We start from the raw sequence: 26,366 nt of genomic DNA, 5'->3' as shown, positions 1-26,366 counted from the left end.
CGCCCTCCACAACTAAGACTGAAAGGACAACAACTTGACTTGGGAAAAAAAAAAAAAGTCCTGGAAGTACACACTGTTCCCCAATAAAGTCCTGTTCCCCTTCCCAATAAAAAAAAGAAAAAGAAAAACATACAGTATTCTCTGAAGTGAGGTATCCCTGACTTTTTTTGATGGATTGGGGTCTCCTCTTAACATTAACAGGAACTAGTCACAATAAGGAGTGGAAGACATCAAGCAGAACGGCTTTATACCCAATCATCAATGAATAAGGACATCTGAGACCAGGAAGGGACTATCCACGCTACCATGAATGTTTGTGTCCCCTCAAAATTTGTAAGGTGAAATCCTAACACCCAAATAGGGCCTGTGGCACATAATTAAGCCCTGAGGGTGGAGTCCTCATGAGTAGAATCAGAATTAGTGCCCGCGCAACAGAGACCCCCAGCGAGCTCCTGTGCTTCTACCATGTGAAGACAGTGAGAAGATGGCAGTGGGCCCTCACCAGACCCCAGTTATGCTGGCACCCTGATCTTGGAACTTCCAAGCCTCCAGAAATGTGAGAAATAAACTTATGGTATTTTGTTACCGCAGCCCAAACTCAGACATTTGCTAAAATGGAACGCCGAAGCTTACCCACCTAACCTTAGTATGAATCTATTCTACAACACCCATGCAAGCAGTCGCCTAGCTTCTGCTTAAAAACTTACTCTACATGACTATACCAGGGAGTAAGTCATTCTGTTTTCAAATGATGTAGATTTTAGACTTCAGTCCACTTTTAGAAACTTTTCTGGAAACTTCAGCCAATGATCAAATGAGGCACCATTAATCCAACTTGAATCTTGCCCTCAAGAATCACACACAGCTTGTATTAAGCTGAAATTCATCATAAGAACCTTCTTAAACATTATAGACTGAAGGAACTAACGGCAACAGAACCATTTTTCCTTGAGTATGACTATAACTTAACCTTTGTATCCAAAGCACCTCCCAGAGGGTCTTGGCTTCTCTAAGTACTAAATAAAAGTCAACGGACGAGATCTTACTGTGTGCCATATACTATGCTAAGCAGTATATATACAGCATTATCTTATAAAATCCTCAACCATCTTATGAGGTTAGTAAGGATCACAATCCTCATTTCATTTCTGAGCAACCTGAAGGGCAGAAGGATTAAGCAACTTGCTCAAGGTAAACAGTGAAGCTGAAATTCTCACTCACACAAATCTGGCTCCCAACAGTTCTCTTAACCATTATGCCATATTGCTTATTAGTCATAAATGAAAGTACACAAAATTCATCCAAAAAGAGTTAAAGTTTTTTCAATCGTTCCTGAAAGAAATTAATTCAATACTAGTATTAAAATTTCTAAATTAGGAATAAAATTCTAAGAGAAAAACAATTTAAGAAAAAAAATATGATGACTAAGAAAAGATGACAGATGGTAACTAAGAAATGTCCTTAAATATTTCTCTGCCATTTGTCAGGTCTTTCTGTTTGAGCTGGCACAGGAAAGGAATTTATACAGTGAAACTGCAGCAGGGCACAGCCAGTACTTCCCTTGTTTATGAACTTCAATTAAAACCATTCTCTAAAATATAACTCCTCCAGGCTCATCGTAATTAAACAACACAAAAACAACATTATCTATTTTCTTTTCTTGGTAATCATAATTTTTAAGAAATGTACTTGAATAATTTTTCTACATTTATAAATCAGTATTTCTTATAATGCTAGAGACTCCAGCAGAGGCCTATTCATTACATTTTGATCTTGCAGAGGAGATGGTAATTATAACCAAATGTGTTTTCATTGTAGTATTTTTAAAAATATTTTACTTCAGTTGGAGAGTAGAGACAGATTCCCTGAGTCAATTAAAAAAATTATATTCCATGACTATTTTCAAGTGGCAAGGCCTGATACCTTTCATTAAGTAAAACTGTAAAAGCTAATTTACCCAAAAACAAAAACAAAGAAAAACCTGGTTAACAAAATATAGGAGGTAATCCATTGTTTTCTTACAATGGAGTATATTAATTTTAAATGGACTTTAAGTAAAACCAAATGCAGAATGCAGATATCATATAAACTTTTTTGAACTAAGTATGTTATCTAATAACTATAGCTTTTCAAGTTTCACATAGCACATACAAAGGCAATTATTTACTTAAACCAAAGTTCAAATCGCTTAACTTGGCTTAACCAGCTTGACTATTTTCACCATAGGTCTAAAGCTGCTAGTAGGGAGAAAGGAGAAGAGAAAGAAGTGAAGGGAATGAGAAAAAATAGAAAATCTGGGCCCAGAATATATAGGGGTCGTGAAACGCTGTGAAATCATGTAGCTCAATTCTCTAGTTTTACAAAAGAAGGAATGGAGGGCTAGAGAAAGTTGGTGACTTGGGCAAAAGCAGCAAAATAGTTTTTAAAAATGAGGCATAATCCAATGACTCTGGCAGTGCAACTTTTGAGAACATCTTTAAAATATGGCATCGGAGCCAGATCACCTTGACAGAATGAATCAAGGACCACAACCAAAAACCCCAGAAGTCAGATACCCCACCATGTCCCCTTCAAAACAAATATTAGTGCTGGTTTTGCTATCAACCAAATTTCAACAGATCTACCATTCCCTTTATTTGTAGTCAGCTACAAGGTGCTGAACAAATACTCAATTTAGTGACACATTCCAGGCTCTTCCTAACTTAGGCTGGCAAATTATCACTGCATAGTTCATACCACCGAAGTGACTGAAAAACACTTGATTTTTACAAGTCTTGACCTTTTTGGCTTGTTTCCATAACACAAGCATCAGAGCACTTACTATGTGCAGCCTTCCTATGGCAATTAGTTATGACATTTCCCTTAATAAGCTTTCGGCATCTCAAACTATTTTAGTTTTTACAAGTGTATTTCATGTTCCTTCAACTAGAAGGTGAGTTCTTTGGAGGCAGGCATTCTCCAAGGCTTCTCTTATCATCTACTCCCTTTCCCACAGACTGCGTTGTTGTTTCTGTGATTATTAACCAGAAGTTTCTTCAAAGCTATTTCCATTAGGATATTTCTTAAGGTGTGGGTGTGCAATGCTACTTCTTTAGGATTAATTATACAGAACATAAAAACTACACTTACTCAAGTAGAATGGAGAAAGAAAGGTCTAGCTGACTTTTCACTACCAGGCATTCTTAATCTGGGGTCTAAAGAAAGAATTCAGTGACCTGTGAATTTGGATGGGAACCTGTTCACTAACCATTATGTGAAATTTAGTAATTTTTTCAACCAAGACGATAGGCAACAAATTATAGTAGTGCTAGAAATACCTGTGAATCTGTCAATAGAAATCAGAGGTATTTTCATGTTACATTATAATTACTGCAAACTCGTCACAATTTAAATGTACAGTATTTATCAGAATTGTCGCCAAAGCTTACTTTCTAATGTAAGAAGCATATATATTCCTCTATCAAAAATTTGTATCTTCAGTATTTTTTATCTGTATTTCAATATAACTGGTTTCCTTTTTAATCTATGTATTTTACTTCATAAAATCATGAATCGTCATTAGAATCATTACTCTGAGAAGGGAGTCACAGGCCTCACCAGACGACCAGAGGTCCATGGCACCGAGAACGGGTGGGAACTCCTGCACTGTCACCTACAGAGCAGGTGAGGTGATTACAATTCCAAAGGACCACAATAACTGTCATGTCCGTTCTAATAAAATGACAGGCAAGTTTTGAAATGTAAGTATCTGTTTATAACTAGGAAGAACACTGAAAGGACTTTAAAATGACCGTTTTCATTTTCACTTGAAGAACACAAAGTGTCCACAGAAAAATTACACTTTCAAATACCTATTAAGTTGTTATAACTAAAACAATTACAGGATTATAAAGGCTTATTAAGTACTCAGGATCCTTCAACAGTAACTATTTTTTGTGGTGTTCTTTACTTCTAAGACTTTTTTAAAAGGACTAAAACCAATAATTTGTAGAATTCTTATTAAGAATGTAAAAGTGTCCTCCCTTGTGGCTTCCAAATAAATCAATATTTTAAACTTCTAGAATTATGGCTTAGATCTATTCTAATCAGCCATACTGGTGATAGCTAAAATGACTTAAAAAGAAATTTTTAAAAACCAAAACACATACCTCTCCTATTGAAAGAAAGCTGTAAAAAAACGCCTTCTAATTAATTTACATTTCCCCATTACTTCCTAGTATTCTAAGCCAGACACTAAACAACATAGAGTATTTCCTACAGGAATTTTAAGCAGTTCAATATTATGTACAGAACATTTTCCTTCAATTATGTTTAGCCAATAGAGTTTTTATTTAAATCACAGCTTTTCATTTGCATTTGAATAATCATTTCCCCCAAAGACATATTTACCTTCAGCCAGTGCTGGTGATTCTGTTCTCGTCCCTCTATCTGTCTAAAGAAAGAAAAAAAGGAAGAAAGTCTAAAACATTATTATACTTCAAAACAAATTTAATTTTATTAAAACTAACTTTAACAATCAAGTTCATGGAAGCTCTCACATGTATATGCTGTATGTATCTGTGTGTATCCTTGGAGTAACTCAACAATCACTGACAGAGGACGTACTAAGAGTGAGACATTATGTTACACCCCGGAAAACACCCATAGGTGATAAGACACTGTAGCTATCACCCTCAAGACCCTCAAAGACTAATAACAGGTGTCCCAAGAAAAGTACACAGTTCTCATTACAGCTTATGAAGCAGAAGTAACAAGGGAAAAAATTAACAATTCTTTATTCTTGTAACAGAGGCCTAAAATTATCAAGAGGCATATCTCTATACTCTTATCACAGTTTACGTTCACTCAGTTTCAATATAGTATTAAAAAGTCAGTTTTGCTACAGGTACCAAGACCCTTGGAGTCCGTGACTATAACCTTTTTTGCCAGAGACACTTGTGGCAAAACTCAAGTGAAGCACAAAGTCCTTCCTAGGAACGGTTTTACTATTTCAAAGCCTAAAACAATTTTAGGTAAAATTAAATCATCAAAATGAGTTTGTTCTAACTTTGCAACTAACAGCAATTACAGCCACTGTAACAAACTATTAATAGTTTAGTTCACAACACACGCGTATGACCAATGTGACTAATCACTTTTGTATGATCATTTTTTCCCTAATTATTTATTCTAGAATCCAGAAGTCCTAGATTTAACAAGTGTACAACCCCTGTGTGTAACAGCGCCTGGTAACATCTTGAGGGGATGGGGCATTGCCTTCCTCGATGGTAAGTGATCTGACACGCACACTGTCTTCCAAAGGCTGAAATGAGCTGCTGTGTCTCTGACATTAAAAAAACAGAAACAGAAACGAAAACACAACACAGGCCCAGGAAGCAACGGACGGAAGCAGGACTGGCAACCTTAGACTCCACTGGATTAGAATTTCTGATTCTAGGGGCTTCTGCCAGGAGACACAGGAAGAATTCTGAAGCAACGACTATCACCGGGTCACGCTGGACTCCTTCCTTCGGCCCCGCACGCTGAAGGAGTTACTATCCCATGGGGGGTCCTATAAACTGACCCCAATGGCCGCGAGGACTTGGGGCTGCCGCTACACAATGGCGACAGGAGGGAGGACATTATTAAGAACCCAGAGGGTTCGACGGGGGCTGCCATGCCCAGTGGTAACTACAAATGGGCAGGTGCAACTACAGCCCACAAGGATCAAGCATCTCCAGGCGCTGAGCCCTTGGGGAAGGTCTGGGTCACTCTACCAGGAAAACGCCTCAACCGAAACTGCTGCTGAGAGTGAGGAAAATCTAGAATGAGTGGTACAAGATGGAAAGAAAGAAACCGATTCCTCTGCCGACCCTCCTGCTGTGAGTGTAATGCAGAGACTGTGGCCCGCCACCACTCGGAAAGCTCTGTAGTAGACTGGACTAAATGGCTAGTGCGTCACAGAGGTCCTGGCGGCGGGCCGCATGGGACACGTCTGGGGCCCCACCTCACATCTTCACTCAGCTGAGGCCCCTTCCCTTGGCTGCACCCCTGGGGCTCTCTTTCTCCTCACAGGCTCTGCTGTAAGAGAACCCACGGGACCTCCTCAGCCCTCATGAGACACAGGAACCTGGAAGTGTGAAGGTGTTAACACCAACACCCAGTGGGTACCCCTGGCCAGTGCCAGATGGGATCTGGGAGGTAAGTATCCGCTTCTTCCCACCCCCCACGCAGAGTCATACTCTTCATGCCTTCTCAGAGGGCTTTCTCAAGCCCGAGCCCTACTTGCGCGCAGAAGGCACCAGGTCAATAGTGACCCTTGTATTGACTTTCCTTCCTTCCCGTTTCACTTGCTCCAGTTCTCCAACTTCTGTTTCCTGTTGACAGGTCCCCAAATAAATTATCTGCCTAGAAAGAAAGGCCCTGTCTCAGGCTCCGCTTTGGAGGTGAAACCATGTCAAGACACTTGTCCTTGAAGACACCACACTCCGTCTAATCTCCTCCACCAAGTCCAGTCCGCCAGCCCCCAACTGCTGGCACGCCTCCGGGCTCGGTCCTGGGCCTCCACGCCTCTGTGGTCTCATTACATCTCAGGGCTTTATGTGTCATCCACACGTCTCAAATGTTATGTATTCAGTCTGACATTTCTCTCCAACTCCACACTCTCATCCCACCGCCTACGCAGTATCTCCACTAAGATTTCTGATACCTCAAGCTGAACACATCTGACACTGAACTCATCTTTCCCCTCAGACCTCCTCTGTCTGCAGGCCACCCCAGCTCGGTGGCTGGCACCTCCATCCTTCCAGTTGCTCAGGTAAAAACCTTGGACTCCTCTGCAACTACGTCCTCACACATCCTATGTTCCACACAAACTCATTACCTAGAATCTTCATGCTGACTGTTCTGTCTCCTGTTAACTCCAAGTTGAGGGTTCAGCTGCATTAGTATTAGACCTACTATTACTTCTGTATTCAAGAACCTCCAGAATGGGGGTTGCAAAGTTAAATGTACAGGGGCTTGGCTGGAGCCAAGTTAGAAGTGCAGACTAGGGCACACAAATGTGCACACTTAATCTAAAGGGTGCTATCAGCACGCCATGCTAAATAAAAATGCAGGGGATCTAGTGCTGGATAGTCACGTAAAACAATTTTTACATGTTATCTACTAATTAAGTAAGTTTAGAAACACTCAATAGGCCAAAAGAAACAGTCTGAGGGTTATATTTCATTGATGAACCACCAGTTTGTAACTTCCGCCCTAGAACTTTGTATTGTCTATACTTTATATAGTATTAACCCTAACCTTTTACTTTTCTCTATCAGGAGATAAATAGGAGCCACTTACGTTCACAACCTAACCACTCTGGATTTCCTCAAAAGCTCCTCTTGGATCAATGTTATTACAAATGGAATAAACACTTTTTTGCTTTTTCTGCCAAAGAAAAACTTCCTTCCCAAAGGCCGACTGCAGCCACCCAAAAATAAACAAAACAAGTGGCTTGGCTGGCCACTTTCATACTTTCATAAACCACAGGAGAAAAACCAGTGCCACTTGCGTGGTTTTTCTCCATGGAGGAAATTCAATTTACCCAAATTCTTCATAAATCAAGGATAATAAAACACTTATAATTGTTTTCACCCCTAGAAATCAAATGTCAGGTCATAAATAGTGATTATTAAATAATATATAAATCAGATAATCCACAAACCTAGAAGTTCTTCACGTTAAGTGTTAAAATTTATTTGCCTCCAGCAAAACATGAAACCTAAGAGTTAGGACTTCAGAGCATTCTGTCAATCACAGGACAGCTTTGCAGTACTTCAAATGATGGTAGCAAGTCTAACTGGTTATGCTACCTAGATTGCATTCCTTCTTCATTTGGGTACCTGATAAAATCTAATGGAATGCAATTTGTTTAAGTTCCCCTTGACATACACAAAGCAATCTTAAAAGCCATCTTAGAAACTGAAAAGAGCACTTGAAGTAAAGGGCTTACTGACATGTTTCCAGATCAAACAACATTATAAAAGTGCATTATTATATAATTCCAACAAACACAGTATCTACGATTTAAGACCCTGAAAAGGTTATTCTATATCCATCTGAGAAAAAAAGGAACATGCAACTCTATAGAAATGTTTTGAAAAACAGATGAGAAGGGTCAGTCCTACTCATTGGTAATTAAAATTGTGTGGCACTGTTACATACACGTAGTCAGGAGAAGAGAGCAGAGAAATCACAGTAGGTCCAAACGCATAGACATGTAAAAAAAAAAACTAAATATCATCAGAAAGTCTATTATGTATACAATGCCCAAATAGGTACCTAGGAGATGCAATGGTGAAAAGGGCTGCGCTCTCTGAAAGCATCTACTCTTACTGTAAAAAAATTTTCAAGGTAAAAATGACATATCATGAGCAATATCTCCCCAGACAGTGCTGTAGCAATTAAGCATGGAAAGCAGGTATTAGGAAGGATTTTATGAAGCTCTGGTAACTTAGATTTGGAAAAATAAATAGGATTTCAAGAAGTAAAAAAGGGAAGAAGGTTCAAAGAGAATATTCCACGTGAGGAATGTATAAAGTAATCATCACAGGGCAATGAAGAAAAGTTTATTTAACATAAATAAACGGTACTTAAATAATCCCGAGGAAAACTGAAATACAACCTTCTCAGCCTATTCATATTAGATGGGTTAGAATTTAATTTCTCAAAACTAAATCAGTCGTAAATATAGAAAATAACACTTTACTTATCTTTAGAGGAGTAATTTGAAGTACTATATTAAATTTAAAATGGAAAGATACTAGGACCAATCATACAAAAATTAAAAATAAAGGAAATCCAAAATGTTTTAATAGTTCATGGAAATATAAATAAAATCTCATCAAGAGGAAAAGCTTATCTTGATAATTTATAAAAAAAAGCAGTCAATATATATGAGAAAAATTGATATTCCTTAAACATAGTATAATATAATATTATAATATAATATAATAATATAATATATAACATTATAATATAATATAATATAATATAATATAATATATAATATAAAACACAAGCAAAGTGGTTTAGAACACTTGCTCTGGAATGAGACCTGGGTTAAGTTTCTACTTAATTATTGTTCTTGGAGCATGTTTTGTTATTTGTAAAATGGAGATTTCTCCTTATTTAAAGTATCTAAGCATCAGTTTCCTTTATTTTTGAAACAAAAATCATCTCCAAGATTATGTGAAGATTAGTGGAAATGCCAGTTTGCTGAACACTTAATATTAAAATTACAGTAATATACACACGTTTCTCTATTCTGACACTGTCTTGGCCTGGACAGAAGGGCTGGACGTACCAGTGAGGCCACGACGTGTGGAAGGTGCCGGGTGGGTTTAGCCACCAAGCAGCGCCGCCCCGAGACACGGCCACAGGCCCTGAGCCCTAAGCCACCCCGATCTGGGACACGACATGCCCACACTGACGTACCCACAGAAGCGGCTCACTCAGTACGGAGGCCAATGTGAGCACCCTGCCTAGCTATTCTCGTTGTGACCAACACGAACCTTGATGAAACGACAAAATATTTTAGTCGACATAGGGGTCTGGTTACCTAATGCCAAACTGCCTTCCAAAGGTATGTTCCCATTTACACCATCAGCAAAACTGCGCGTGGGCCAATATCACAGCATCCTGGACACGAACTTCAGTTTAAAAAGCATCCATGCGCGCGCGCGCACGCACACACACACACACACACACACACACACACACACAGTGCCTTCTTTAACACTTTTTATTGAACTACTAATGAGGTTAACTAGTTTTTTCTCCACCCTAGTAAAACTAGTCCTTTCTCATTTTTTTCACCACGGCCTTAATTATTTGTAAGAGGATCACTGTCATGTTTGAATTTCCTGGATCAGACCCTCAATATATAAACGCATCTGATAAAGCTAGATACAGTGTTTTAAATTATTCCTCTGTCTACTTGGCTGCCATTTCACAGGACTTACTGTGTTTGAGACCCTGTGCTAAGTAAGCACTTTGCATGACTTACTTCCCTGAGGCCTAACAATCTAACGAGATAAAATGATGAGCCTCTTTTCCTTGATGAGGAAACAGGCTTTAAAGGGTTAAGTTCCTTACCTACAGTCCTGAGAAAGGGGGGGGGGGGGTGGAGGGGAAATGAAGGCAGGGAAGGTGAGTAGTGGAGGGAGTGAAGGGGGGTGAGAAGTGTTTCTCAGGAAAACACTCTGTTCAGGTAAGAATGGTTACAATAGTCCTTTCCGTAAATGGAACTCTGTAGAATGAATACTACTTCCCCACTAACTTCTATAAAATTAAAAACGATTCCTTAAAAAATAAACCACAACACAACTGGAAAACCTGAGGCAAGGGCAGGATTCAGACGATCATCAGCTCTGGGAACGTTACTGTTATTATTGTCTAAACCACACCCATAAGTACGGTTTTTTTCTAAAATGTCCAGTTGTCTCATTAAAATGTAATGAGAAATGAAGACACTGACAGTACAGGATGCTTTATAGTTTCACAGTTTTGTCTCATCTTTCACGTGACCATCAGTGACTAACCACACCGCTTCTTTGTGAAGACGTCTGCCAGGGATCGGTCACGGACACCTCTTACGCGGGACACGCACCAGCTGCAATGTGAGTGGCTGTGTTACCACTGTGTCTCCCAGGGACAAACCACGTGATATTTCACAACAATGGATCACCAAACAGGGAACTGCCAACAAAGGTAAAAGAGCAATAAAGAAACAAAAGCGGTAACACTGGAAGTCAAATTCTAATGGACCACAGATGGAGTTACCCTCCTAGAAACGGCTGACTGTGAGAAGGCGGCCACTGCCGCCCCTCGGGAGACTAAACGTACAGTCAAGGAAGCTTCGTGAAGCGAAACATAAATGAGGAAAGTGGTTACGATGAAACGGGTGAAGACATCCCAGACACAAGCAAAACACACAAGCAAAAAGTCACATGAAAGGAACTCTTGGATATAGCTCATGACATTGAGAATGTAATGGACAAAACGTTGCAAACATCCAAATTGAGAGAGAAGTACGACAATTGGCCAAGGCATGAAAACGATGCTCAGTCCTGCTGTAAACGACACAACAAGGAAGAAAGCAGGTGACTGTTTACTGTCACTTCACAGTAAATAGTAATAGATCTAATCTGTGTAAAAAATTCATAAATGTCAATAGATCTAACCTATATAAACAAAAGGAAAATGGTCTCTTTTGAAAGCAAAGAATACAATGTCCATTTACAATTATGGCAATGCACAGAGTACCTCTGAAAATGTCGCCTGATAGTAACAGAAACACAGACCAGTCCGTCACTGGAAAATCCAAAGTCCCAAAGCTAAATTCACATCTTAATCTGCCATAGCTATTTTTTCCTATTGCTGGAAATACATAACACAGGCAAGTGTTCAGTAGCAGAAGACTCAAGTGCCAAAAATTGAGATAATGTTCTACAAAAGCATGTATTTAACTGCAACATGTTCTCAAACTTCTGGGTCTGAACTGCATACCACAAAATTCAAAATGCAGATGGCTTTATTTTGAGTCACCTATGCAATTTTTTAAAAAAGCCTTACTTCATATACTAGATCAACACATGCAAAAGAAAACTAGGACCCACTAATAAAATGAAACGCACACACCCCACTCTTAAAATTTCTTAATCCTTAACATATCATTAAAGTTGGAGAAATAATTGGCGAAATCTGGCTGATTTGGAAGATAATTTATGTTGCTTCCACGTAACGTAAGCCAGGACCGCATGTCCTCACACCAGCATCACAGACCTCACTCACATGTGGCCTGTCCGTTTCAAAGAGCAGCCCCATGCCTCCTATTATAATTCCAGAGAGTTCTATGACAAAAACAAATATTTAATCATCTTCCTGGGAAAACAGGGATCCCCATGTAATTTGACAGAAAGAGCACATTCGCTTTCTAACGTTGGGCAAGACTCTTAAGCCCCTCAAAGCTTCAATTTCTTCATCTGTAGACAGGAAGACAACACCAACTCATAAGATCGAGCGACTCAATGAGGGGCACCTAGTCCATACATTGTGCAGACCTTCCAGGTCTTACCTGTCACAATAGGCCGACCACAGCCCCTCTGCGAAAGAGCTGTTACTACCCCCCCTGTGGTTCTAAGAGCCCGAACAGCTTACACAGCACCAGTGCGATGGAGTTTCTGTGCGGTAACAATGATTCACATCTTTACTGTGTCACCAGCAGTGCTTGACCCAAGGAAATAAGACGATTGTTATCCTGTTTGGAGTCATGGCCCCAAAGACTGGTTATTCTGATAAAAGGACTTGTTTAGGGAAATGAGCGATAAGGAGAGATCGATATACAGATAAATAGATAACTGATAAAATTCAGAAAAATGTGTTAATTTCTCCTATTAAAAATAAAATGATGGACTTTAAATAAAATACTCTGACATCACCAGGGTGTTACAGATAATGGTTTTTCCAGGCTGACAAAATTACAACAAGCACAGATAACCACTTGGGAGAGATACTGTCTATCTGATATCTGTTATTACTGCACAGGTATCATTTACCAAATGATAGATTTGCAAATGACTATAAAAAATGCTTTGTCACGTAATCTTAAATGTTCTGAAAGGCTTCCTAAAGGCAATGCAACAAAGATTAGGAGAGGACATCCAACAGGGCAGATTTCATAGGCCAGGCAGAATATGAAATGCTGGGTGAGGCGAGCCCTGCCCTCCAGAAGCTCAAAGTCTGCGATGATGACATGTGAAGAAATCACAAGACGGAGCAATTAAGTAAAATGCTCTACTGGCTTCTGTGGATAAACTGCTACGGGAAAACAGATGAGGGAGTAATTGGATTACAGCTAGAAGACAGAGTCAGAGAAAGCTAGAAGTGATGACGGCTGACTTTGCCTTGTCATGTTTAAAACACCACCATCACCACCACTAACAACTTCCAAGACGTTTTTCATATGCTTTAAATTAAGCAAAACAAATTTTTAAGGATTTTTATGAACATATAGGCTAACCTGGAAAAGGAGAATATTCTCTCCTTCTAAGGGGTCTTTTATTAGTTTCAGGAGTACAAAATAATGTAACAGACATTTACAGCCCTCACAAAATGATAACCCAAAACTATGGAACACTTCATGAATTTGCGGGTCATCCTTGCCAAGGGCCATGCTAATCTTCTCTATATGGTTCCAATTTTAGTCTATGTGCTGCTGAAGCAAGTGCCCTGAGAGGTATTTTAAATGCTATCCATCTGATTGTTAACAAGGGGTAAGTAACAGATTAACACAAAAGCCCTTAAGAAAAAAGACTTTGTTAAACTGAGACCAAGGCAACATCAAGAATCCCACAGAAGATGGATAGGATTTTTCAGTCCCACTAAATGCAAAACCAAGCTGATTTTTTCAAGAAGTATCCCATGTGTTATACACGTTTGAACTTAAATCTGTTTTCCCTTCCTTAATTTCTACTTATTGGAGTTTAGATAATTTCAGATTTTGACTATTCAAGCCTAAATTCACAAACCAAAGGAGGGGAAAACACTTCCAAAAAAGAACACATACTATTTTAAAAATTATTCTTTAATGATCAAAGAGTGTATATTTGTGTGTTAAAGCTTTATCTTTAAAACACATAGTCCAACATGCTACATATCCTGGGATGAAATGGATTTTTTTCTGTGTCTACCGTGTTTCCCCGAAAATAAGACCTAGCCAGACGATCAGCTCTAATGTGTCTTTTGGAGCAAAAATTAATATAAGACCCAGTATCATATTATTTTATATTATATTATACCAGGTATATTATATCACATCATATCATATTATAAGACCCGGTCTTATATTATATTAAAATAAGACCAGGTCTGATATTAATTTTTGCTCCAAAAGATGCATGAGAGCTGACGGTCCGGCTAGGTCTTCTTTTCGGGGAAACACGGTATTAAAACTTCCCCTCTTATTAAAGCTACCTTACATGTCTTACAGGCTTTTCCTAAGAATGAAATGTCCACTAGTAGCCATATGTTATCTTATGGGTCAGTAAAAAAAAACATCAATTCACACAACTATGAAAGCATCGCATCATATAAATTAATTTCTCAAAAGAGTTGGTAATTCTTTAGTGGAACTTTGTTTTTCCTAACATTTAGAGGTTTTGCAGAGATGACGAAGTGAAAACATTTAGTATTTCCAGATTTTGGTGTACATACATATGTATATCGCCTCATGCTGCCCTTACGTAGTGAGAAGGAATTTTCTGAAATCACTGTCAACATGCACACATACTATTTTGCACTCCACTCTCAAAAGAGTGTTTTTGAGAGTTTTATTCTCAAACCAGTATAAACACAAGAATAGGAAGCAAATCAAATGAAAACTTCTTGAAGCTATATAGAGAAGAAATTAGTACACAACCTTTATTTCACAGACTTAAACATCTTAGTTCAAATGATTTTTAACAGATACACACCAACTGAATGAATGCATCACTGAAATACTTTGATTAGGTTACGAATAGTTTCATATGCTCGGTAATTTTTACCTAGCTATTTCAGATTGGGAAAAAATAGACAATATGATTTTAAAATAAATATTCAATATAATACATAGGTAGACAAAATTAATTCTGAAAACTTTAACTCATAACATTCTTGCTGTTTTACCATTTATTGCTCTGCTCTTTCACTAAAACCTTACAGAAATCTGTACATCTTGTACTTTCCCTCTTTTCACTTAATTTCTACCAAATGTAAGAGTATCTATACATTCTAGCTTTCACTGTATAGCTTCTGTTCTAATTTACTCTCTAGGAATTCATTCTGTCTAGAACAACAGATTTCATATAACATGACACATTTTCAGGCAATTGGAAATAGACCTGGTTTCCTTGAATTAAGAGGAAAACATTTTAAAAGTTGCCAGTAAAAATAGAAAGGAAAAAAAAACACCTGTACATATTGAAACTATGAATACGGAGGAAACTGTTGATGGTCTATACTAAATGACACCCAAGGGGAAGCATTGATCACTGAAGCTAACAGATCATCGATACTTCTTTTAGCCAATACGTCCAGCCTCCGTCCTCATGTACCCTCTTGTACACACATTACTAGTCTTATTTTAAAAAGTTGAACATACAATTGGCCATACAATTATACAAAATAGCCATCAATTATTACCTTTAAATGCCAAATTAGGGAATAATTATTAATGTTCATTAAATCAGCTACTACTCAAGATTTGAGCTTTATGATAATGACTCTTTTACTTATCTTTACTGTATTAAAAACATTGGAGTTTTTGTTCCTTAACTTCTTAATAACGACTGACAGCTATTATTCAGAAACACATTAACAGCTATTATTATTATTAGTGTCTGCTCTCTCCTGTGCTAAAGTACTAGGTGAACAGTTTGGGGGAACCATATATTTACAAGGTCCTAAAGTAATATAGTACAGATTTTTTCCTAATTAAGAGAAAATGTAATTAAAATAGACGGAATGTCTGTGCCCCCCCCCATTGCAATGTTGAAAACCAATCACCAAGATGATGATACCAGGTGGGCCTTTGGGTGATTAGATTATGAGGGCAGAGCACTCATGAAGGGGATTAGCGCCCTTATAAAAGGGTTCCCTGAGAGCTCCCTGGTCCCTTCTGCCACATGAAGACACACCTACAAAGCCGCCATCTATGAACCAGGATGTGGTTCCTCACCAGACTGGCAAGTAAGAAAGGGGGCGGGAAGGAGGGGGATGGGGAGGGGAGAAATGTCCCTTTACAATGGACAGAACTAGCAGACACCACCCTAATTGAGGGATCCCACTTAGTATCACCAAAAAATTAACAGATATCATGTGTCTCCTGATGGGAAACAATATTTACAATACTTACCTAGCATGATATGTTTAACCTGGTTCTATGTATAATGAGACATGAGACAGACAAATCCAAATTGTGGAACAACTTCTGACAACCCGCCTGGATGGGGGCAGCAAGTACGGGTCACAAAAACAGCAGCTCCGTTTGGGCCACGTTCAATTTGCCAGGCCGAAGGCCTCCAAATGAAGGCCTGGAGACTCAATGGAGCACAAGCGTGGAGGTCAGGAACGGTCAGCCCACAAATACTGCACCTTCACCCCCACAACCTCCTATCTTGAGAGAATGGTCCAAAGACCAGGGATACTTGAGAAATCATTCACAGTGACAGCAACAAGAGACCAGTGTCACAGTGCCCCTGCCAGACTGTTACTGCAACATAATCTAAGCTGTATTTTCCTGATGCTCACCCTCTTTTGATTACTCATTTTGAACATGGATTCCACCAACTCTGTGAGCTACCTGCCATCATCCCCCAAAATTCCTTTTCCAATCAAATTACTGTCAGTTTCTACAACTTGCAACCATAGACCCTTGAATGAATGATAAAGAATATTCTGGACTCAAATCGAAAGCCAACTATAACTTCCTTCCTAATTTAAACCCGCTCCTACAAATAAGCAAAACAACTATGCTACAAATGTAACTCTGAGGTATACTATAAACAATAAAACTACTATGACATTAAAGATGATATATATCAGCTTTTTGATACATTTAAGAGGTGCCTATTCATGAAAAATAAAATTTTAAGTTTAAAAGTATAAAATTTGAACATTAATAAAGTATAAGAGAACATCCAGAAAGAAAAGATGACAAAATACCAACATCATTTTAAAATGTGTCAGGCAAAAACAGTTCTTACAAGGTGTTTTCTCTGCAATAAGGTGTCTTCTTGTTTTACACCTTCCAAATTACTCCAAGAACACTCATGAAAACATTATCCTCCCAGGCCTCCCTTCTCTTTAGATCCGCAGTTTGTATGCTTCCTCACTAAAAACCAACACGTAAGTAGAACCACTTTTCAGTCTTTCTGAAAATCTTTCACATTTCAAATCAAAAGTGGAATTTTCAGCTGTACTAAAACCTCCCATTTCTTACATCCTTGATACACCCTGTAGTCACACTTCATCCGCTAACCCACTTGGTATTTTTGAGGACTACATTGAGAAGCAAAACACATGCTGAGAGTAAGAACACATTTAAAACTATAGGAGACACTTTGCTAAGGAGAGGTTATTAATATTTGTGAATACCCACTGTGTATCATGCATTTTGCCATAGACCACAATATTTTTTCATAAAATACTACAAAACAGGTGCTATCACCCTATTTATAAAAAGTAGGGCTTATAAAGCCCTGTATTTATAAAAATGAGGAAAATAAACCTCAAAACTTGGTTTCCTTACCTCTTGTCAGTGCTAAAAGGGGTTGATCTGACTCAGCACAGATCTGCCTCGTCCCAACATTGATGACATTTTTTCCATGACAAAATGCCTTCCTTGATGGACACATTCTTATAAGAATTCACTTTCATTCATATTTTTATTAGAAAAATCACTGTAACCATTACCCTGAACAAGCAGAACCTGTGGATGTAACGGTAAAGCAACTTTCGTCCATCGCTGTCCTTTGGCGACAGCTAACGTCCCTGAACTTTTCTTTAGGCCAGCCTATGACTGGTCATTTTCAAGTTACAAATACAACCCGAGTTTAGAAATTGAGAGATCTAGTTTATATAACTGCCAAACTTTTTCATTCAAGGTTACAGCTTCTCCCGCAGTCCCAGCTCTGCCTGCAGCAGGCTCGCCCTAGGTGGCACAAGACGACAACGCTTCACCCATCTCCATCGCATCTTAAACCCTGGGTGGGGCAATTACTGTCACTAGAGGGCATGGGCGCTCTCCTGGCTCAGCGTTTAAAGCTGCCCTGTCAGAGAATGCGTTCAGGGATTCTTTGGACGCTCTCAGCACTCGCCCTGGTGCTGTCTCCCTGCGATTCCCTGGATGCAGAACAATGCACGTCCCCTGGGAATCCGGGCATTAATTCCCGCCCCTCCGCCCCACACCTCCCTGACGGCTCCTAGTGCTTTCGCTCACCAGTGGCGCACATCCGGTTTGTGGGCACCATGCACCCTGCCCCCAAGAATTCCGGGAGGACAGACAGTCCACCTGCATAGTAACCTCACTTTGCTGTGAGCCAGAGCAGACAGTCCCTCTTCCATCCAGGCATGAGACAGGCACCCACCTACTGTGTCCCCCAAAATGCATGAGTTCCATATTAAGCTCTCCAAGGTTACCATAAAGCCGCTGTACTTGGAGGAGACTACTCCAAAGTGGGGGGGGGGGGGTGCAGGGCACAGAGATTAGGGGATTAGGGGAAACTCCCAGTACACCAACATCTTGGTTCAAAAACTCTCCCAATTTCCAACAACTCAGTGCAAAAACTCTCCTAATTTCCAACTTCCTGAATCTTTTTAAACCAACAGATGGAGTAGGTGTGAGAAGTCACAAGATCCATTTTCTGGCTCTTTTTTCTGCAAGACCACCATGGTGCTCTTACAACTCACTTTAGAAATGTGCATCTACTGACTTAGGGCCAAACTCAGAATAAAAGAGTTCAATTTTAACATCTTATTGCATAATACATTTAACATTTTCCTAAACTTTCCACAAAAAGCAGGAAGAAAAACCCATAATCCCACCACACAGTTATCTATCATTATCTCTGCGGTGTACTGCTTTGCTTTCTGTAAAGAATCCATTTGTCATCTGAAAATTTATTTCACATTTTAACTTTTTAAAATCTCGTACAAAAAATCTCCTTCATATAATTTCACTGAGCAATCCAGCTTCCTACACAATTTAAGCATGCCTTCTGCAAACACCAAATTTCCAAGATGAGGGTAGCTGTCTGAAACTTGACTCGTATCACTCCCCAAACTCAAAACCTGTAATGGCTCCCCACTGCCAGAGATTAAATTCTAATCGTCTTAAAATTAAGTATAAACTGCACAGTTTCCTATAGCTGCCACACCTCTAAATGTGACTTTAAACCATGCATGCATCATATAAAATCATACTACCAGGAAAATATGAATGTCAGCAATTTCTGGGACTTAACCTCCACTCAGAAGTGTTTCAGGGCTTGGTCATAGTTTCACGAATGTTACTGCAATTAGCTCAGGAATCCCCATCATCAGGGTTACAAGGTTGAATTCACAAAGAGCAAAGGTCATTCATTACTCCTTTTACCATGTTATGGTAAAACCAAGCTCCAGTAGGGGATATGACTGCAAATAAAACTCTATCACCACACATATGTATTTACTGGCTCCACACTCATTATCACAACTGCCAAAAAATTAATCTAATACTCAAGAGCATATTTATGGAAACTTCAAAATGTTTAAAAATGGATTTAGGGATTATTTTGTTAAAGTTTCACACATAATTTTACCACCCATTCACAGAGCACACATTTAAAAATTTGCTTTACAGTCATCTTTCAGCAGATGAAGTGAGAATTCCATTTAACATGCTACCAATAAAAAAGCATTCATCGTCCTTAGCCCAAAGAATTTCGCTCTTCTCAGAAGTTTATGTCAGTTAAAACTCATAGGATTACAGAAGTGCCTGAAGAAAGAAAATAATCAGTCCTCTCTTAAAGCTGACAATAAGCGTATTCACTCAGAAAGTACACCAGAACAATGAGTGTGGGCAAACTCTGATGTGTCTTTATGTACACTGGGGAGGGCATGTGTGCCGCGTACAACACGCATGGGAGGGCACAGACGCCTGGGGAGATCTCGCTCACCAAAATAGTGACCTCTGAAATGGTGACCTTTATTTCTTCTTTTACTTTGCTCTATTGTTTTAATTTTTTATAAATATGAGCATGTTTTTACAAGAAAAGAAGAATGCTATTTGCGTTATTAAAATATGGTATGAAAAGCTACAGTAATCAAGACATGTGGTACTGGCAAGGAGAACAGACATGTAGATGAATGAAACAGAAATGGGAGCCCAGAAATAAACCCGTATATCTATGGTCAGCTGATTACCAACAAAGCTACCAAGGCAACTCAATGGGGCAGAGGAAGGTCTTTTCAACAAATGGTGCTGAGACAACCGGATATCCATACACGAAAAGATGAACTTAAAAATTTACCTCACACTATATCTAAAACTTATTTAAAATGGATCATAGACCTAAATGTATGAGCTAAAACTATAAAATTTATAGAAGAAAATATAGGAGTAAATTTCATGAGCTTGAGTTAGGCAAACATTTCTTGAACACAGCACCAAAATCACGATCCTTACCAAACAAACAAACAAAAAAGATAACGTGGACTCCACCAAAACACAGAATCCTTGCACCTCAAAGATACCATATTAAGAGAAAAAGACAACCCACGACTGGGAGAAAACATGTGCAAACCATGTATCTGATCAAGGACTTGGACCCAGAATGTATAAAGAACTCTAACAACTCGAGAAAAGACAACCCGATTAAAAATGGGCACAAGATGTGACAGACATTTTGAAGGAAGGAAGGAAGGAAGAAAGGAAAGAAGAGAGGGAGGGGCCTGAAAAGATGTTCAACATCATTAGTCATCAGGGAAATGCAAATTTAAACCACAATGATACAGCACTTCACACCCACTAAAATGGTTATAATCCAAAAGGACAAGACGAGTGATGGATTTAGAGAAACTGAAACCCTCATACACTGCTGGAGGCATGTAAAATGGTCTAGCCTGGACAACAGTTAAGCAGTTTCTTTAAAAATTAAACAAACTGACCACATGACCCAATAATTCCATTCCTAGGTATCTACCCAAAAGACATGAAAACATAAGGCCACACAAACACTTTCATGCAAATGTTCACAGTACCATTATTCATAACTGCCAAAAAGCAGAAACAATCCAGAAGTCCATCAATGGTAAATGGATGAACAAAATGTGGTGTATCCATACAACTGATATCAATACTGCTCAGCGATAAAAAGGAACAAATTACTGATACACTCAACAACAACAAGGAACCTCAAGAACATTAAGTAAAGGAAGTCAGACACAAAAATACTATATCTCACATGATTTCGCATGTAAGAAACACCGAGAAAAGGAAAATCTATAGAGATAGAAGGCAGGTAAGTGCCTGGGCCTGGGGGGGGAACGAGGAAAGTATGACAGGGGACAAGGAACTTACTGGGTTAATGAACATGTTTCAAAACTGGTCCGTGGTCAGTAAATTCTTATACCAGAATTTAAAAAAAGACAGAACTCTCCAGAGCCTGCTCCAGAACTCTCTTTGGATAGAAATCCAGCAAGGAGCTGAACTTGAACCCAAATGAACGGAATAAATGAAGTTGACTTCTCTGTAATTTTAAAAACAACTTGGCAAATGTATTTATGAAATACCAGAACACATTAAATATCTCAATCTACTGACTATTTAAGTAACGAATAGTTAGTTCCTGGCAGGCTTTTTTCCAGTACAGTCAGCTAACTCATGAAAAGGTTACTTACAGTTTCCATTTTACAGAGGATATGGGAAAGGTACATATAAAAATTAGGTACATTCAATTAGTTAATAAGATGATGTGTAATGTAACTTGCTACAAGGGGAAAAACATTGCCTGGGATACCTTGTCTTAGAGCATCTGTTTAGCCCTACTTTATGACTTGAGGACAGTTTCCCATAATACTGCAAACTACTTACACATTATAAAAAAAACGTTCATTCACCTCTTACTTGTGAGGCCCAAATAAGAGGATATCCTGAAGGGCTCTGAGAGGCCAGACGCAGTGAAAGAACTTCACAAAAAGTCTTCTTGTATACTTCAACTAGGAAAAATTCTGAAGTGCTGAAATATTTTTTAAATTACTTAAATGCATAAGCTATCTACTTACTCAACCTAGGCAAACTGAGAATGGTTTAAAAAATTAAATTCGGTTTTAATAAAACAATATAAACTATTTTTAAAAACTATAAAAAAAAGAACACTGAAAATCAGCTAAAACGAAGTCCTTAAAAGACACATATTTAATAAGCTAACAGACTACTAAGAAGGGGTCAGCGACACACGTCAAAGACAGAACACTGACCAGTTGTCCCCGTGACACATACTACAATGGAACTCTGGCACACCCATTGCAAAAAGTTGCCAACCCCAGGCTGGACTATTGCTTCAACATACTGTTCTATAAATACAAAGGAAAAGCTTTAGTGTAACATATTCACGTTTTTAATGCAGGAAGTCCCAATTATCAAAGACTATTTCTAAACTGGTTCAGCCCTTGATTCTCAGGCATCAACCCACTTTTACCCATTAGCAAGCAACTCAGAACTAGTGCCACTGTAGCTAAAAGATGATTTCGCATTTCCAAGTCTATACATTCATGTTCACTGTAACTCAAATAGAACATATAAAGCTGACTTCTCTGCACTTTTAAAAACAACTTGGTAAATGTATTCATGTAACACTAGAACACATTAAATATTTAAGTCAAAACAAGTTCAAAACAAATAATCTTCAATAAGTAAAATAATCTTCAAAATAATAGTTTTCAAATGCTTATTTACAGGAAATCACTGGAAGGGAGGAATTAGGTGATGCTAATTGATAAAGTGGAGTATTACCTTCCCTCCCTTAATAAAAACATGAAAAATTGCAAGTTTTTTTTAAACCTCCCTCCACCTTACTACCCCCTAACCTCTCTTATTCCCCTAAATCTACATTGTCCCAAGATCGAAAGGAAAAGAAACTTCACTTTAAAACTTTGTTCATAATTAACATTGCTAGAATCTGCCAGAATTTTAAGTAGAGAACTGTATGCAGATGGATATAAACAAAAGCAAAGTAATCTCATACACTGCAACCCAAGGTGGTTTTCTCATATTTAATTTTAATTTAATGACCCTGAAATTTTTAAAAGACCACAGATGCTTCAGTTCAAATCAAACGATGTCTGAACATGTTAGTCATTTCTTCTTGAGTAAATGTTAGTTACCAACCTGCCTTGAAGGAGAAAATTAGATCTCAAAATCCCACCAAAGTCATTGCATATAGGTTTGCCCCCCAAAAAATAGATCAAGGAAATGAACACCAGTAGCAATACGTATTGTGTTCTTACTACGGCCAGGCACTGTTTTTCAGTCAGCTTTCCTGAGGTGTAATTACATATGCTGAGAAGCAATTCTCCATAGGTCTATGTTTTCTGACTGTTGCAAGCAGAGGTACCGACTGCCCTTTGCTCTGGACTGTTTTCAAGGATATCTACCTATGCAGCAAACAGCCTTGAAATATAAGACAGTATTTCCCTCTGGAGCAAAGGGCAGGCACATTTACTGTCCAGTAAAATAATATAACGTGTCTTCTAGAGCAAAGGGCAGGCTCACTACTGTTCACTACAAAAGATCTGGGTTCCCTAAACTCAGGGCTTCTCTCCAATAACAGCCCTATGTGCGCACGTGTCACCTAAGGACCCAGAAACCAGCACAAATGCTGCTAGTCTGGCTACTGCCATACTGAGTATAAACTGTCCTTCGTCTCTTCCGCAGGAGTCTCGTGCCTTCTCCCAACATCCAGGAAGATGAGGCTGGGTAACTTACTAGCTTGCAAGGAGAGTAAGACCTCAGACCGTCATGGTTCTGGACAGTTTGGGTACCAAGGATGGGATGCTGACAGAGCCCTGGCTTTCTAGAAGAGAAGATAAAGGCCCCCAAAGGCAGAGTTCTGGAAAATGAGAAGACATCCTGGGATCAGAGAGTTCTCCTAGTAGTGGGTGGGGAGAAGGTGGGAATAAAGATCCCCCACTGTCCTGCCTGTTAATGGACAGGAGTTGAATTAATGTTTAAAAACTGAGCAGTGAGAAGTGGGACTGACGTCAGCCACCCACAGGGTGAACTGGCTGTCCATCCCCTTTTGGGCTGGCAGAGGAAGGACGTGTCACCAAACAACAAGTCCTGTGTCTCCAGGTAAAAGGCAACGTGGCTGTGGCTGCTCAGCCAAGGGATCCCCAAAGCTACAACAGACTGTGTAAGTAATGATGGCCTTGCTGCTAATACAGAGCTTTACACAGACTGAAAGTATTAGAAGTTCTTTTGGCTGCACTGCGAGGGAGTGACCAAAGTGACTGGTTTACTGGTACAGAGTTGCTCTCTTCCTGTGTCCCCCTCTCCATCCCTCCCTGCTTGCATCTCCAAGCTCTTCTGCTTTACAGAGATAAGGAAAACGGCAAGGGATGGGGCTGAGGTCTCCCTGACCCCAAGGGGGACAGGGGGACAGGAGGCCGTGCAGACCCCTCTGCAGCTGCCCAGGGAACTTGAGAGAGACTCAAAGGTGTACGGCGCTCCTGGATACAGACACCATCCTATCTGGTCCCGTGGAGGGAGGGGACACCCAGATTCAGCTAAGGTTTGGGCAGCATTTACAGGAGGAAAGGGAAATGAATGTGACTTGTGGGCAGGGCCCTTTGGGCCAATTCAATGTCCTCTTGTTGTTGTCTCTCCGTCCTACCATACAGTAGGAATTGACGTGTTACACGGTTGTACTTCCTCATCTTGTAAGTGCCACAGGGGAGTCTCACCAAAAGGAAGGGCTGCACGTAGGAAAGTGCTAGTACCTTTGGGGCCCACAGCGCTTTTGACCATGTTGGGTTACAAGTCTCTGCTGATTTGTGATTTCACTGACTGGCACTTCGGACAAAGGGAGGTGCCCCTGTGAGTTCTGGACTCTGTCTCCCTGCCGCGGTATCAGGCACACCCCTTTTATAAAGCAGCTGTTAGCTTGCTACTGGGCTCCTGTGGAAACGGAATGGCTGACTCATGGAGGCCTCAGGAGTCTCCAGCATGATATTCCCACTCTGAGGTGGGTCAACTCATACTCAAGGACCAATAATGTGGAACGCCAGTTAAAAATGCATATTTGAGAATGTATCTGACTTTGCCTTAGCCCCAAGCAACACCTCAACTGCACAGGAAAGAGCGGTAGCAAGCCCTTTGGGGAAACTTACCCCCTACTCTACCACTGGAAGCAAAGCTAGTGGCTCAAGGGAGCCCACATCCAGTAAATCACCTCTTGTAGATGTAATCATCCCTCCGTTGTCAATACTTGAGTCCTGATCACCGTCAATTCCTGGACTACAGCAACTGCCTCTTAACTGGCTTACCTGTATTCCATCTTACTTCACCTTTACTCCCTTCTCCAAAAGCTGTCAGAACAATCTTTTTTTTTAATTTTTTTAATTTTTTATTGGGGAACATTGGGGAACAGTGTGCTTCCCCAGGGCCCATCAACTCCAAGTAGCTGTCCTTCAATCTAGTTGTGGAGGGTGAAGCTCAGTTGCCCACGTGGGAATTGAACCGGCAACCCTGTTGTTCAGAGCTCACGCTCTAACCAACTGAGCCATCCAGCCAGCCCAGAGCAATCTTTTGAAAAGACAAACCTGGGCAGGCTCGGTGGCTCAGGTGGTTGGAGCACCATGCTCCTAACGCCGAGGTCGCCAGTTCGATTCCCACATGGACCAGTGAGCTGCGCCCTCTACAGCTAAGATGGTGAACAATGGCTCTCCCTGGAGCTGGGCTGTGGTGAGCAGCTGGAGGTTGGCGTGAGATGCCAGGAGTGGCCGGCAGCCGGGCGAGAGCTGCTGTGACCGACTGCCTCAGCCGGGGCAGCACAAGGCTCCTAATACCAGCCTGGGCCAGGGAGCTGTGTCCTACACAACTAGACTGAGAAACAGCGGCTGGAACCGGAGTGGGGTACGAGGGGAAGGCGGAAAGCGGGAGAAAAACAGTAAAGACAGACTTGAGTATTTCACTCTCCCCACTTAAAAATCCTAGAATAGTTTCCCCACAGCGTTCAGTCCAAACTGCCCGGAACTTGTTAACGTGACGCAAGCAGCCAGCCTGGTAGCTGACGTAGGGTTACCGCTTCCCCGCGCCTCCCTCACATGCTACATGCTGCCCGACACAACCAGCATCCATCTCCCAAATGCACAGGCCCTCTTGTCTCCAGGCTCTGCCTCCCCTCTTCCTACACCAGCGCGTTCTCCCTTTTGCCTGCCCGCTGCTGGTCCCCTCTTCAGGTCTTAGTCTGGATGGCGTTACACGGACTTTTATCCTGACTCATAAGATTAGGTCCCTGCGGAACACGAAGCACGGACTTCACATTGTCTATTTCTCTATCATCTCTTCTACTGTAAGGAGGGACCACTAACATTGTATTCATCGTTATATGACCCTGCTTGTGTGCTCAATAACTATTTGGATGATTAATGGCAATCATATATCAAGTATTGTGCCAGGTGTCAAAGAAATAGATGACCAAAGCAAAAACATTTTAATGATCATTCAACTTAGAAATGCCATTTTAATAAAATGATATTCTGCCTCCCCAATTACCCTGGATTGAAATTACTATAAAAATTTCACAAGAGAATTGTGA

The 26,366-nt window shown here is 40.0% G+C and overlaps 1 protein-coding gene and 1 non-coding gene across 10 annotated transcripts in view; both read right to left on the bottom strand.

Annotated features, from left to right (window-relative positions):
• The window catches only part of CYRIB (CYFIP related Rac1 interactor B), a 130,871-nt gene that overhangs the window by 43,636 nt on the left and 60,869 nt on the right, over window positions 1-26,366 (bottom strand). For 6 of the 9 annotated variants that reach the window (XM_074316757.1, XM_074316756.1, XM_074316758.2 and 3 more), the window contains one exon: window positions 4,390-4,432. The exons of 2 other annotated variants lie outside the window; for them this stretch is intronic. Coding sequence is in view for 1 of the 7 variants with exons in the window: in XM_074316761.2 (XP_074172862.1) it covers window positions 4,390-4,431 (42 nt within the window). In the remaining 6 variants the exon portion in view is untranslated. The remainder of the gene's footprint in view (window positions 1-4,389; window positions 4,433-26,366) is intronic. One more of the 9 variants, XM_074316761.2, reaches the window with a different exon arrangement.
• Window positions 13,151-13,252, bottom strand: LOC141568001 (U6 spliceosomal RNA). Its single transcript, XR_012491020.1, has one exon. It is a non-coding gene; the product is annotated as a U6 spliceosomal RNA (small nuclear RNA).

Source organism: Rhinolophus sinicus, chromosome 6 (genome assembly GCF_057876585.1).
Source record: "Rhinolophus sinicus isolate RSI-liver-muscle chromosome 6, RSI-T2T, whole genome shotgun sequence".
Lineage (NCBI taxonomy): Eukaryota > Metazoa > Chordata > Mammalia > Chiroptera > Rhinolophidae > Rhinolophus > Rhinolophus sinicus.
This window is presented reverse-complemented; position numbering and strand designations above follow the sequence as displayed.